Raw genomic sequence first — 16280 nt, 5'->3', positions numbered from 1 at the left:
GATGGTTGTGACCATTACATTTATTGTGTGCACTCATTCAAAATGACGTTACGTTATACATTAGTTCAAGTGTTTGTGTTTTTATATGATATTGAATACTTTTGCTAAATATACATGCGTATTTTACACAATCTGATTGGATGCTCGGTTTCTGTTATACTTGCACTGCACAATGAGAATACAATTTAATTTAGTTTAATCTAACCTATTCTGAACTAAACCAGCTTTATAAAGCCTGTTTTACTGAACATTAATTTCGGTGTCGTTGGAGAGGCCAGATAAACTTACATTCACATTAAATCATTAAGCAAGCTTTTATCCAAAGTGACTTACAAGTGAGGCTGAAAACAATCAACACAATCAATCAAGCATTGGAGCTGAATGACCAAGTTTCAAAAACAACGGAACAAAGTGCACAGTTGCTCTAGGAATAAGTGTCGACTGAGTATGGAGTAGAATAAGCCCCTCCTTTTTTTAGTGATATAGTGTTTCCGAGGCTTTTTGACGACCCGATGAAGGGACACCGGGCTTGCGATGTGTGCGAGAGAAGGGCCAGGTATTTTGGAAACCCTTAATACTTTAGGTTTACTAAAGTACACAACATTTGGACTGTGTACCATTTGCAATTGCATGTTTCTTGCAATATAGGACGAAATATCCCACCTAGAATACTTCTAGAAGGGAATCCATCCATCCATCTTTTTCTTTTCAAAAGGCCATATTTAATCGATGTGCCTGCAAGACGTTAACATATATCTATTCTTATTTTCCATCTCCAGAAGAGCAATTGCGACAAACAATTTCCTTTGGGATTAATAAAGATCTCTGCCTCTGCTTCTTACACACAGACTAACCATTATATTTAAATGTTATGATTTACAAGAGGCTGGCTATAAATAGCCTTGATTTGACAACACACCTCATCTCTGGAGGGCTGGAGTTAAAAACGGAAGTAAAAGTTAACGTACACTGTTGTATATTTTATTTGGAACGCAGGAAATTCAGTGTTAGTTACTTATAGAGAAAATCCCCTTCCCTGCTCACTTCAGGATTGAAGCGTGTTGCTGCTAAACCAGAGGTCTGTGACATAATGGCCTCAGGGGAACATGCTCCAGTTTATCAAGAGCTTTTATTTTGAAGAGTCTTTGATGGGCATGACACAGTCGGCCTTAGGCCGTACAGAAAGCTCTCCTCCCCTTTAATAGCCTAACAAAGAGGCAAACGCTCAGAGGAAGCGTTTAGAGTGGACTAGGTTACAGACAGGAAGATCTCTACTCAAGTATGAAAGACAGTTTGTTCTTTGTCTATGGTATGGCCTGCCCGGGCGAGTGGCTGTTGGTCATTGGGTTTGAGATCTATTAATAGCACCGGTGTGCATTAAGCCAATATATTCTTCTTTGAATATAGCAGATAATAAATACAACTTCCACCCAATTCACAAGCTTCTTTTGTTCTCAAGAAATAAATGAATGAATAAATTCATTATTTTCATTGATAACAACAAACAAGTGAGAATTTCATAATCATATGCATTATTGTTCATTATAGCAAGTGACACCAGATGTGATCTGCAGAGAACTAACAGATTAAAGCATCACAACTCTCGCGTGTTGGTTTCACAAATTTAAGAAATGAATAAACCATTACAGCAAGACAGCTGATAATTGAGATGAGATCTCCAACCTAAACGATATGTAGGTTGTCAATACGACCCAAAACAACCCATATGTGTGTTTGCTGGTGAAGCGCCGCCTTTTTAGAGATTTCCACAGAGTGATCTGAATGCAAAACCTTTTGTTTTCAATACTTTTAATGTCACATTTGATGATGTTTTGTGAGTCACTTCATGTAGAGCTAAAGCCCAACATTTATAGTCATACATGTCATGTGGCCCTCCTTCATACCCCAGATCTCTAGCTCACTCCAAAAAATCATTGACCCCTCGGTCAGGTTCTAAGTATACTCTTCATGCAGGGCTAGAGCCTCCAAATTGATAATTTTAGCATAAATATTTTTCGTCTGCTTAAATTTATTGATTGCATTCATGCCTCAAAAACCTATAAAGCACTATTCAGTTCTGATGATAATCTTAAGGAAAAATGTATTGATAAAATGAGGCTTTGGAATGTTTAAAAAAGTCAGCCGAGTCCGTCCCAAAGAAGAAGAAGAAATGTCATCCCTTGGTCAATTGAAAATCAATGTTTTTATGAAAGAACATGAAAGAACATATCAGTTACATCAAATAACACTTAACAGCTCAGAAGACTACACTATGCAAAGATAATGATTAAAAGATGATGTACATTCACTGAACAAAGTAAATGAAGTTAAATGTACATTTCTTGCAAGAAATATTATCTAAAAGACAAATGAAAAACAAATGTCACCCATTTGGTTTGGCAGATAGAAATCTGACATACAGATTTTGTTCAACCAGTCATTTGTCTCTACCAGTGAACACTCTTACGGGTCATTTTGGACAAATTGAATAACTACCTATTCTTGTTTCGGTTGGAGATATGTCTGGATCTTTTTGACCAATAAACATTTAAAATAATATTCATCCTAAAATTGACAAGCACTATCGACTATTTATTACTATTACTATAACTGTTTTCCCGACATCCCTGACATGAAAGGACTAAATGAGCATGTGAGATTGTGTCCTTGATATGGACATCCTTTGTGTTTGCTTCTTTAACCTATGATCTGTGGCTTCACTTCCTGGTCACAGTGAGATGTTGAGGGGGACTCTCTCTTGGCTGGTCCTGCTGGGCCGTTTGGGGTTCTGATAGGACAGTCGCACAAAAATCACCACCAGGATAATACCTGGAAGACAGAGAGAAAGAACAGGCTGCAGTGATCTAGGAATAAAGTCTCGAAAATTACATTTAAGATTTCAAAACAGTACAACAACAATACAGCATAAATGTATGATGTATTCAATAAAACATGTATCTGTCAGACAATAAATTAAGTCATTTACATTCTCAATCACACATTAATTCACAGAGTGACCACGGTTAGGGTCAGGCAGGGGGTCTGTGTGTGTGTGTGTGTGTGTGTGTGTGTGTGTGTGTGTGTGTGTGTGTGTGTGTGTGTGTGTGTGTGTGTGTGTGTGTTACCTATAAAGGCAAAGGTCCCCAGCAAGATCCCTACAGCAGATTGGATTGTGGGCATCCCCTCCAGCTGCTTTGCCGCCATCTTGCAGTTCCCTCGGATGTTACACGGACACACGGTAACTAGCACAGGAACAACAACAAGTTGTAGCATTACATTTTAGAAACAATGATGCACAGCTCCCGGTGACCAACAGGGTCAGGGTGTACATTACATCCTAAGCGTTTCCACTGTTTGTTTATAATAGCTAGAGGAACATTGCTGTGTCTGATTACTGTGCAGTCCCTCAGTGGTTTCACACTGTTTTAACCTTTCCCTCAAGTATGATGACCTTTATATCAACGCAGATCCAATGGTAATCAAGGGTTCATGATTGGCAGAGGTTAACGCCCTGTGTTTTATCTTAATGAAAACTTCCAGTAACTGAGGCATTTTTAACTATAGGAATGTTGTTGTTTTTCTAAAATAGGAATGTTTGGTATTCTGGTGTGAGAGAGTGAGAGAAGCAACGAAAGAGCAGAGTGACAGTGTAATGGAATGGAAGTGTGAGGGACAAGACAGCAGATTGACAGTTTGAGAAGGGTAAAAGAGTAGAGTAGTCTGAGATTGTGAAAGCATATGAGAGCAAAGTCAGAGTGTGAGAAAAACCAAGTGGAGAGGGTGAGATAGCAAGATGGCGTGGTGATGGGATGAGCGGGTGAGAGAAGCCGTGTGAGTTGGTTAAAGAGGCAGTGTGATGGGGTGAGGGAGCAGAGGGAGTGAGAAGGTGTGGGAGGGAGGGAGGGAGGGAGAGTGGGGTACCTCAGGGGAGGACGAAGGCGCTGCGGGGGGGGGGGGGGGTGATGATAGGTGTGTGAGGATGAGAGAATGATAGCATGAGGAGGTGAGGCACCTGGTAGGTTGATGAAGGTGCTCCGTGGGGGGGAGCTGCTGTCGGAGATGGTGAAGGGGACAGTGTAGACCTCCGGAGCAAGGTAGGGGATGTTCAGAGACAAGTTGGTGTGGGTGTCTGGAGGGGAGAGACACACTGGTTTATACTGGTTGCAATGGTTCTGTTGGTTAAGCTGGTTATACTGTTTGCACCGGTTGAATTGGTTATACTGGTTCAAAAACACCCAAGAGGAGAGATGCAGTTAATGCTTGACGTATTACAACAAATAAATATGTGTAGGCAGAAGGCATGGCCGAAGGTCTGAATGTGGGGGTCATCCCTATGTTCCCCGGGTGCGAAGGGTTAGGGTCAGGGTTATGGTTATGGTTAGGGTTAGGGTTAGGGTGAGGGTTAACCCTAAACCTAACCCTAACCATAACCAATCGGAGGAGAGCCATTCTAACCAATCACAGGCGAATCAGAGGCGAAAAAGGCGGCACTTGCTCCGACCATCCTACGACAAAAAGATTTGCTCTCCGGATCCTATGTTCCCCGGTCACATACACAGCGAGGAACATAGGACCCGGGGAACATAGGACCCGGGGAACATAGGTGTGCTCCCTGAATGTGTGTGCATGAACACAGTGTACCTGCATTGAGTGTAGATGAGTGGGTCTGACTTGTGTCACAGTACATGCACGTCTGAATGTGCTTGAACACTGCGCGGGTGAATGTGCATGTTTGTATTTAATGCGGCCGCATGCGTCTGTGCGTGTATATACACATGAGCATCTGCGTATATACACACAAGTATTATCTAATCTCAACAGTCATCGGCTCCTAGACCCCGTGCTTTGCTTATGACGTGAGAGCAGCGGCGGCACGGTGGAGAAGCAAGGTTTTATGGAACCGTGTGCGTAGTCATATCTCGGGGTTCCCGACCCCGAGCTCCGACCCTCCCCTCGCTTCCCCTTCATGTTCCATTAGCTTGTCGGCACAGTGGAGATCTGCTACACACCTCCAGAGTGACCGTTATCTCCCCACCAGCACAGTACACTCCCAGTGCCTGGTTCTCTGTGTTCTCCCCAAGTGTCCAGGAACAGCTCTGTTAGATAAGGTTGGATATAGTGGTGGTCGAGTTTTTAACATAGATCTAAATCCGGGAGTTCCCGTAGGACCTCAAAACCGACAGCATGTTCCAGTTATTAGTGTTCAGGAACAGAGCGCTTTGATTGTCTTTGACCTTTACTCTATATCTTAACGAGTTCTGACAATGGGGGGCTAGCACTTGCTGCTAGCTATGGAGCTGCCGCCGGCTGCTAGCTGGGGAATAAGACTTGTAGCTAGCTAGGGGTAACAGGAAGCTTCCCTCCTGGGGAGGATGTTGACCAGTCTAACAGCTGCATGTTGATGATGATGATGTTGATTTCAACCTTTCATCCGAGACTACAGGTGTCTACACACACACACACACACACACACACACACACACACACATGCACACACACACACACACACACACACACACACACACACACACACACACACACACACACACACACACACACACACACACACACACACACACACACACGTGTGTAGCCCTCACTGGGACTGTTCCTCTTTTAGTGCAAGCAGTAAGCAGTCAGAGAGACGATCAATGGCAATTGGAAACAAAGCGAGAAAAGCAACACTCTGACACACCGCAGACGTCATCCAAACGACTTACTGGATATAGCTCTGTCTCCGTCAATAGCTGCCTGAACAAAGCACTGAAGAAAACTTGAAATGATGGAGAAATAACCTACTGCATCGACTGAGACCAAACGATCAAACGTCAGAAGAACAGATGATAACTTTACACATGTCTGCCGACGAAGAGCCATGTTTGGAGGAGATGATGAGAGATGACGAATTGGAAAGAGAGAGAAAGTGAGCGAGAGACAGGGGAGGAAGTAGGGAGAGAGGGAGATACTGTATGGATAAATGGGGAAAGTGAAATGGAGAGAGAAGGGAAAGAGGGAGAGAGACATGGAGAGGGATGGACAGAGGGAGAGAGAGAGCGGGTAAGAGAGAGAATACACCCAAACAATAAGAAATGGACGACAATATGAAATCACTTGAAAACAACCTGTGGTGACGCGCCACCAATGTTTAGACAGATTTGACCCCAACAGCTAACGTGGGATCTGGATCAACAGTTACCTCAGGAATATCCTCTGTTTGATCATCAATCCCACACTTCTACATTTCCTCATGTCAAATAATGTCTAAAGCAATTAACACATTTTTACCAAATTATCGTACAACAGATCATATTTTAACATAATTATAACACTATTCAAATAAATAAAAACAAATAACAAATATAAACGCAAGCAGTGATTAACAGGGTCCGAGCAAAAGGAAAAAAGTGCCAAAACACAGTAATGGAAGATAGATAAATATGACATATAATTATGAAGGATCGATGTTATGCCATACTGTGCTTCGACCTTCAGGTGAGTGGGCTGCAGAGCAATGGCAGAATTTTCATTTTCAGCATGCTCTAATCAGGATTCAAACTCTCAACCTAAGGATCACCAGTACAAGGCATTATCCTGTTGAGACACTTAAATTCCAGAATATCCATATTGATAAGCACACAACAGCAAGAAAACTCCAAGCACACATTTCACAAGATAATTAAGGGCTTCCTTAAAAGTGTACAGATCTGAAAATGTGCACTGTTAATGGTATCCACCTAATGATAATTAGTTCAATAGTACAATAACAAAATGATCACATGATATTTTGGGAAAAGTAACCTTTTTTAGAGCAGAAGACCAGGTTGAAAAAGATGCATCGGATTTTAGAGATTAATATAATGAAAGAACTTTGAGTCCAGGCCAATCTGGTCAGGAGAAATAAGGCTAATTCATACTTTATTTTAAATAATATAAAATAAATATTATTTAAAATTGTGGTACGCCACCTTTGGGAGCAGTACCACAATTTTGGTTGATGGGTAGTCTGATCGCTGTACATATACATACTGTACAGAGAAACCAAACACTTCCCTTTGAATGCAAAGGTAACTGTATTCAAATTATATTTGTACTTGTCTGTATATAGATTTTATTTACAGCAAAAGCACCATATTTCTGTTTGTATTTTGGAAGTTAATTGTTCCTACTCTGATTTATATATTGGATTGCAAGGTTGCAATGTTATACAGCTGTGCTTTCACAATTCTTTGTCAGTTTCTATTACACATTGCACACTTTCTTTGGCAATGTGAGTCCACATGTTGTCCTTCAGGTCACCTTGTTCTTTCCTCTCTCAGTGACCTCATGGAAGACGTTGCTAATAAAAACACTAATAACCAAATCACTGCATCACTGCCTCTATTTTCCAACCACCGCATTCGCCTCCTCTGACCTCATCACCAAAGAAAGACGGTTCTCTCCTTTTTATTACAAGACAGGTTGATAAGAAATGTTATCAATAGAAATGCAGTTTTACAATAAAATACAGTTTTACATGTATGTTTTTTTGGTTTGTTACTACAGCCTCATCCACCTGAGTTGTTGACGATCATGGGCACGGCTGTGGTTAACAAGAAGGGGATAAATTATCTCTGCTGCTGGCAAACACGTCATTATTGTCATACAATGGGTCCAGGCTTGCGCACTCATAGTGACTCAACCCTTTGCCATCTCGACCAACAGCAACCCAGCTTTCAATTCCACATCCTTCAGCAACCTCCACCAGAGGCTGTGGTTGCCATGGTGAGCTATGAAAGCCAGTGATTGAGCGTGAGTGAGCATGAGTGAGCGAGGTTGACGCCAGTGTTTCGTCGTGTCGACGAACATCCCCCCCCCCCCCCCCCCCCCCCCCAACCGGGATCACCGGTTTTGTGGTGCTAGTAGGATGCATTCACCGTGCCTTCACTTTTGACTTTTTGCAAATATGATTTTGCAAAAGTCTTGTTGTCAATGTTCAGTGAAATTAATCCTGTGATCAATCTCGATGTGTGTTGAAATGGAGGATTTAGGCAACACAAATGAAATACAACAGGCCTCACCACTACACCGTGGGCCTCACCACTACACCGTGGGGCTCACCACTACTCCGTGAGCCTCACCACTACACCGTGGGGCTCACCACTACTCCGTGGGCCTCACCACTACACCGTGGGCCTCACCACTACTCCGTGGGCTCACCCCTGCAGAGCGGGCCTCACCACTACACCCTGTGGTTCAGAACGACACTGTGGCACTCGCCACTACACGTGGGGCTCACCACTACACTGTGGGCCTCGCCACTACCCCCCTTGGGTTCAGCAGTACACCTGGGGCTCACCACTACACCATGGTGATCACCACTACACCCTGGGCCTCGTGGCTACATTGTGGGGCTCACCGTTGATAGGCGTGAGTTTCCAGTTGCGTCGCACGGTGGCATCGCTGCGGAGGGAGAAGTTGAGGCGCCCGCCGTGCTGGGGCCCGTCGCTGTCTCGTGACGCCAGCACCAGCGCCTGCTCCTCCCAGCGGGGGGTACACAGGTACTTCCAGGAGTAGTCGCCCACCAGCACCGGACTGTTGTCGTTTACGTCCAGGATCTGCACTGTCACCAGCGTGGATGCTGACAGGTTTGCGTTCCCTGGCAGGTAGAAAGGTGAATCAATTGATTAACCAATCAATCAATCAATCAACCAATCAATCAAACTTTCTATACTATTTGGGTAAAAATGGCAATTCAAAATCAACCCTGTAGGGGGTCACAAGTGGGAGTTTCAAACACAGATGTTAGCTGGACAGTGAAGTTGATTGATCTATCATACATCTTGGTGGACAATCCCCCTTGTAATATCAGTAGACAGTCCTTTGCTGGTTCCACTGAAGGTGGTAACGGGCGCTTAGAATATTGATCTGGTGTTGGAAAGATATTTGTGATAAGGTCTTAGTCTTAGATCCTGCAGCCTACAGGATCTTGATGCTCTCAGCTTGAACCACCAAGTAAAAATATTACATCATACTAATGCATGATCATTGATCACAGTATGCCACCCATGTAGGTAAGGCAGTTCAACCCACTTTTGCCCCTATAAAGGTGAGTTAGAAGAACCATGGAGACCTATATAAAGTATTTAATTTGTATGTATTAGGCCTATGTATTTATTACATTTATTTTTTGATAATTGGACCTCAAGATTGGAATCTTTCCATGTATATAATTGTATGTAACTGTACACCATGTAATGTCAACCTTTAGTGTACAAAGTAAGACCAACAGGCATGAACTCGTCCTAAATCGCAATAATCAGCTCAGCAGGCTATGATGATTATCAAGACTCCTAGTTCAGATGTTTAGATGTCTCTATGTCACAGGTTCTGTGCCCATTACCTGGTCTGAAGACACTACCAACAACGTGCGAGATCTACTCTCCACATTTACCCTGAGGAACCAACAAAGCGAGGGGAAGAAATGGGTCCTGTGTTTGGGTCAGGCGATGATGTGTTACTGTGCATGTGTTGTTGCGTGGCATCGAGACTGATTCATTTTAAACTCAGCTGAACCATAGCTAATGTCTGGGATGCATTGGTTGGAAGACTTTGACGCGCGATCCGCCAGCAAAGATGATGACTGAAATGATACATCTTGTCTATGGAAGAGTAAGATGACGTTGGTACCTGGCTGATTTCTTTGTGAAAGCGACCACTTAAGCTGCCGCTAGCCCTTTCCCGCCCCTCAAGGTTTCTCTTAATTGTATCTTAAGTGTAAAAATAGACCCGAGGAACAGGCTACATGAGCAATGGAGCTTTTCTAGTGCATGACAAGTGGATACCGTCAGCACGGCTATAACTACATGGTTCAATTAGTATTCAGACTCATAACTTACAGCTGCTAAATTTATGTTTTCTTTCTTCGTTTTGTTTATACCATTTCATCTATCGGAAACTTTACAGATGGTAAATAATCCTGATATGACATCACATTGAGGGCAGGATAGTCCAGTGATTGGGTGTTTTGCATCAAGCTGAATGACCAGTCTCTGTATTCACTGTATAACCCTTACCTGATTCTTAATGACCTGTCACTGTATTCACTGTCTCACCCCATCTACTCTTTAATTACCTTATGACTGTATTCCCTGTCCGACCCCTACCTGCCCCTCAATGACCTGTCACTGCACTGTCTAACCCTTACATACTACTTAATGACCTGTGTCTGTATTCATTGTCTAACACTTACCTGACCCTTAATAACCTTCTCACTGTATTCACTGTCTGACCCCCACCTGCCCCCCAATGAACTGTCACTGTTTTCACTGTCTGACCCCTACCTAATACTTAATGACCTGGGTCAGTATTCACTGTCCAACCCCTAACTGCCCCTCAATGACTTGTCACTGTATTCACTGTCTAACCAATACCTGCCCCTTAATGACCTAACACTGAATTCACTGCAAGTCCCTTTGAGTACTACCACTGTCCTGTACTGTCCAGTATTTCCAATCTTGGATTAACTATTCATAATAATTTTCTAGTATCTTAATTTAGTCTTGGTCATGCAAAAGCTCTCCTCCTGGGCAGCCCTCTTACGTCCGTCCACAGCGATGACCTCCATGGTGTAGGTGCTGTTCTCCTCTCGGTCCAGCGCCTGCACTGTCTTCAGCTCTCCTGAATACTTCCCGATGGAGAAGTAGCGCTTTGTGTCTCCTCTCAGGGAGTATCTGGACACGAGGGGGACGGAGCAGAACGTTTTAGACCGGCTGGGATGAGAACAGGAGACACTGTCAAGGCGGGAGTCCTATTTTTTTAATTATTGAAAGGGCAATCAAATAAGTAAACATAGACGCGGACCTCACATGTTCTGGGAGTTTGTTTAAGATGTGTGGTGGTAGATAAAAAGTAAAAGACGATTCACTTTGCTTGGTGCAAATCCTAGGAATAGTGAGCGGGCCAAACTCTCTGTATGACGCTTAATGTTTGTTTTTCCTGTAGCGTCAAATAAACTGGGTGAAAATAATTTCACCCAGTATGACAGAATCCAAGGGGCTTCCCTGTCCTGAATTAGAACACTTTGTATTCCCCTAGCTAGAGTCATGGAAAGTTTATTTATAATACCCTTCAAAAAACAAGGCGAAGTACTTTAAAAAACTTGAAAATCTTTTAACTATTGCTTTTATCCAAAGCATCTTACAATTGATAATTAGTTTGAGGTCATTAAGGAGCAGGTACAGAGATAGCCATCTGGCTGAAGGTTGCCTACAGGTAAAGAAGAAACTTTAAGGCGAACCCCCGAAACACTTAGCTATCCTACATTTCCAATGTAGAGGTAATTCCAGAGACAAATGTAGAGCTCACCTGATTGGATGGGAGTCAGGGTCATGACCCCGGATGGTGGCAATGACCCGGCCAGGCTCCTCCCCCTCCCTGACCGTAACCTCATAGTGGCTCTGCGACAGGATTGGTCCTTCATTTACATCATCGACGTAGATGGAGACGGTTGCTGTTGATGCGGGCCCGTAGCGACCACGGACCAGAGCCACTGGGTTGCGGGCACTGAGAACTAGGATGTACTCACTCTCACGCTCAAAGTCCAGCACCTCCAGACACACACACACACACAAACATTCATAAACCAAACACACACACACACACACACACACACACACACACACACACACACACACGCACACGCACACGCACACGCACACACACACACACAGACACACACACACATACACACACACACACCCACACAATCATTTAGACACACGCAAATACATATACACACACACATACATACATAGAATTCAAACTCACTCAAACACACATATATATACACACACATCCACAAGCATTCATACACAGACACACGCACACACAGATTTACAAACACACAAACACACACACACACACACACACACACACACACACACACACACACATACACACCCAAACATGCAATGACGTACACACACAAACAGTAATACATTTTAACACAGTAATCCCATTATGACTTCATACATGAATAATCATTGGCTCAGGTGTGCAACATGTGTAGTGATATAATATGCAGTGTTGAAGTGTGTACAGAAGATGATGGGGCCTGCAGCCCTGAGTCCTGTCTCTGTTGCCGTAGAGACGATAGTAGCACAGCGAAGGGTTGTGAGTAATCCTGTAAAATATGTGTGTGTGTGTGTGTGTGTGTGTGTGTGTGTGTGTGTGTGTGTGTGTGTGTGTGTGTGTGTGTGTGTGTGTGTGTGTGTGTGTGTGTGTGTGTGTGTGTGTGTGTGTGTGTGTGTGTGTGTGTGTGGGTGTGTGTTAGATGACAATACTTCTGTTAGTGCTCCTGGCATAAAGTGTGATTTAGTTATTTGCGTCAGACGCTGTAGAGCATCAGTAAAGTCCCAGAAGTCCCCCCACCCCTCCCCCCTCCACATATGGTCTTCTGTGTGCATGCATCACCTCTGCTTCACTTCCAAGCCATTAGGTAGGCCCCACCCACTGCTTGGTACACTGCTTGGAAACAACACTTCAGAATTCCCGTCCTCCCTCTTCCACATACGTTCTTCTGTGTTCCTGAAGCACCTCTGGTTCCCTTCCAAGCCATTGGAATGCCCCGCCCACTGCTTGGTACAGTAACCGTGGCAACGGTGTGAGTAATTACCGAGGCTCAATAAAACATTAGTCATCTTGTCCGTCTTCTCTGTCGCCCTACTGACCTTTTCCCCTGCTGTGACTGTTGGACACAACACTGTTCATAATGTTCAGAGCTTTGAGATGCTCATGTTTAAAGTCAATTGTCAAACCCAGTCGGCTGTATTTCCCTCTATTGCCCCACTTATACCCAATTATAACTTGTAAGCAGAATTTTTCTGAATTACTATGTTCATAAATGTGTTATTTTTTACTCCTGAAGCCATGCCACTTCTCAATCTCAGATCTAAATTCACGCTTTTTCTTTAACCAATCTGCCCTAAAGTTCTCATCACCTATGCTCTGTTCAGCACTATGAACAAAAGCCTCTTGCAAAACCCCTTGGAAATCAATTTTTCTTGGAGGTTCTTGATTAATTACCATTTGCAAGTTGGTCTTTGTTGATGTCAGGCTTCTTAATTACCTTTGATAAAAATACTGGAAAATCTCGACGTCGAGCACGTCCTTGCTATTGCTAATATTTTGGTTAACACTCCATCTTGGTTTGACTTGACTTGCGCATTGCCTTTGATACCAATAGTCATACCGTCCTAATAAATAGACTCAATACGTTGGCTGGTATCTCAGGGAATGCCCTTGAGTGGTTTGTGCCATATCTTTCAAATATACGCTTGTCAGTCTCTGTAGGTACCTTTACGACCTCCTTCGCTCCACTAGGGGTTGCCGCAGGAGACCAATCTCTGTCCTATCTTTTCCATGAACGAACTCCCTTTGGGCCGGTTAATCTGGCGCTTTGGTTGTATATCCCAAAATTGTTATGCAGATTACACCCAGCTATATTTATCAGTAAAGAAAAGACTGATGATTTCAGCAACATAGGCACTCTTCACAATTGTTTGGCCACTTTAAAGGACTGGATGGGACTCAAGCTTCTTCAACTAGTTTCTGACGAAAAACGAGTTTAGCAGCCGGGAAAATATTGCACATGGAATTCTCCAGTGTATTAGCTGGATTGCCCCCAATATCAAACCAAAGGTTACCAAAGGCGTTATTTTTTATTTTAATTTAAATTCTAACACCATTTCAACTTATTACTTCATTCATGTGTCTTTCAACTCAAAAGATAACTCACATGATATTGCGAGAATTAGGGCATTATTAGTGGCCTCTGATGCAGAACAAATGTTTTTTCTCATCTCGATTACTGCAAAGCCCTCTTTACTTGCCTTAGCAGGCTGCCCTGTCAGGTCTACATGTTAACACCAATGAAACAATTTTGCACACAAACACAGTGTGCTGGAGCCATGGAAGCAGGCAAGCAAACTCAATCAACTCAAATTGTTGTAGATATTACTAGAGCTAAAACGCCTCATCCTCTCTCTTTCTCGAGATAAAGAGAAAGAGAGAGTGAGAGATAGAGAGAGATAAAGGGATAGAGCTTCATGTATGAGGACTGAGAGAGAGACAGGAACAGAGTCACCAGGAAGGCTGTCTGGCAGGGGGAGGAGGAGAGAGGGGCTGGAGGGGAGTCGGGCCAATATATGAGATTGATTAGAAACCTGGAGAACAGGCTGTATTGGTTCCTCGTTGTTCTCCAAGAGACAAGACATTCCTTTCCTCCCCGTGTTTACGCTTCGTTAGAACGTCGCAAAGTGCTAAACCGTTAATGTCTGCTCACACAGCCTGACTCCGGGGGGGGGGGGGTGGTTGCAGAGGGCTATCCTAGTCTGCCCAGCTATAACACACACCACGGGTTCACGCCTTTCATTGATATTTTAATCTGCTTTCTGTTTATTAGGTTCCACCTGCTAATGAGGCATTCTCATACACAGACACACATACTTTCACACGCTTGAATGTGAATGTTTAATGAAAGTGTCTATTCCCCCTAGTCATCATATCAAATGGTGTGGTCGTTATATTTCTCACTATGTTCCATAACATCTTAAATCTACAGTGCTGCGCAAGGGAAATGTGTTTATAATCTATTTTTATAAGCATGTAATATGAGATAAACCCCCCCCCCCCCACCGCCCCGGCAGACACACACACACACACACACACACACACACACACACACACACACACACACACACACACACACACACACACACACACACATGATTGGGTAAAAACCGTCCTGTGTTGTCTAGTCTGTTATCCTCCTGAAATATAATCTGAACACCTGGATAATCAACCTGGGACCTTAGACAGCCGCTACCTAGCAGTATCTTCCAAAATGCAGCTTTATACAAATAATTTTGAGAGAGTGGGTCAGAGTGCGTGAGAGTGTGTGTAGAGAATGGGTTAGTATGAGAGTTTGAGTAGTAGTATGATTGTGTAAGAAAGATACATCGCATAAGAATGTAAATGGGACCATTGCATCAGTGTATAATTGTGCATGAATATTTTTTTTATCTGTTAGAAAAAGAGAGACAGAACCTGCGAAAGAGAGAGAGAGAGAGAGAGAGAGAGAGAGAGAGAGAGAGAGAGAGAGAGAGAGAGAGGGGTAGAGTTGCGTTCACCTTGGAGAGGACCAGCGAGACCTCATTGGTGTGACGGTCTACGGCCAGGATAAACACGTCCTCTTCGTTCCCAGACTCCAGACGGTAGTTGACCTGCCAGCTGTCCCCTCCTCTTACATCCGCATCCCCCGCCACCACCGCCGTAACCGTGGTACCCACCAACGCATCCTCCGGGATGTGGTACGGCCCATACTGATGGAGAGGGGAGGGGGTGAAGGGGGAATTGGGGGTGGGGGTGAAGGTTGGGTAGAGTAGGGGTGGTGGTGGGGAGGGTGAGGGATTAGAGAGGGTTTGAGAGGGAGATGGAGGTGGAGGGGTGAATGTGGTGGCCGTGTTAAGAAAGAGAGGGTGGAGGTGGATGAGGTGAAGAGGGCGATGGGGGAGGGGGGGGGGGGGGTGGAGGTGGTCAAGAGATAGAGAGGGAGATGGGTGGAGGGGTTGAGGTGGTGGACGGGTTCATAGGGAGATGGGGTGGAGGTGGGAAGGTGGTGGGGAGGGATATAGGTGGAGGTGGTGGAGAGGTAGAGAAGGAGATGGACGTAGGGTTGGAGTTGGGGGAGAGGGAGATGAGGTTGGGGGGAAGGTGGAGGATTGGTAGAGAGGGAGATGGGTGGAGGGGTGGGGGTGGTGGAGGGGCAGGGAGGAACATGGGAGGGAGGGTTGAAGGTGGTGGAGAGGGAAATGGGGAGGGGGGGGATTGAGAGGGAGATGGAACGGGGATCGTGTTTAATACCATTTGACAAACCTTGTCATTATATGATTGTATACATACACAGTATAATGTTATTCCCTAAGTATCAGAGTATATATACCGTCCTTAAGTGATCACTTAAAAAAGTATACATAAAAGCTGAAAAGGACAACAGAACAGTGCATATCTGTCACTAATTGTCTAAAAGTTCATGCATGTGCTTTAGATTTGAGTGCAACAGCTTAATTGCGTGCAACAGCTTAACAGCTTAATTGCACTCATGGGAATTCAAATGCTTGTATCTCACAAGTTTGAATACAAGTTTGAAATATATATATATATATATATATATATATATATATTTATATATACTGTATCCATAACCTGGCTAGCTACTGAGATGGGAGTGTATCATACATAAA

At 43.8% G+C, this 16280-nt stretch overlaps 1 protein-coding gene across 1 annotated transcript in view; it reads right to left on the bottom strand.

Annotated features, from left to right (window-relative positions):
• Window positions 1-2184: 2184 nt before the first annotated feature.
• The window catches only part of cdh16 (cadherin 16, KSP-cadherin), a 32064-nt gene continuing 17968 nt past the window's right edge, over window positions 2185-16280 (bottom strand). The window contains exons 12-18 of the mRNA XM_060072361.1: window positions 15168-15359; window positions 11344-11585; window positions 10579-10709; window positions 8396-8635; window positions 4013-4129; window positions 3126-3242; window positions 2185-2829 (exon numbers count right to left, since the gene is read on the bottom strand). Coding sequence (XP_059928344.1) covers window positions 2729-2829; window positions 3126-3242; window positions 4013-4129; window positions 8396-8635; window positions 10579-10709; window positions 11344-11585; window positions 15168-15359 — 1140 coding nt within the window. The 3' untranslated portion in view covers window positions 2185-2728. The remainder of the gene's footprint in view (window positions 2830-3125; window positions 3243-4012; window positions 4130-8395; window positions 8636-10578; window positions 10710-11343; window positions 11586-15167; window positions 15360-16280) is intronic.

Source organism: Gadus macrocephalus, chromosome 14 (assembly GCF_031168955.1).
Source record: "Gadus macrocephalus chromosome 14, ASM3116895v1".
Classification (NCBI taxonomy): Eukaryota; Metazoa; Chordata; class Actinopteri; order Gadiformes; family Gadidae; genus Gadus; species Gadus macrocephalus.
The sequence above is the reverse complement of the archived record's forward strand: the minus strand, read 5'-3'. Positions and strand labels throughout refer to the sequence as shown.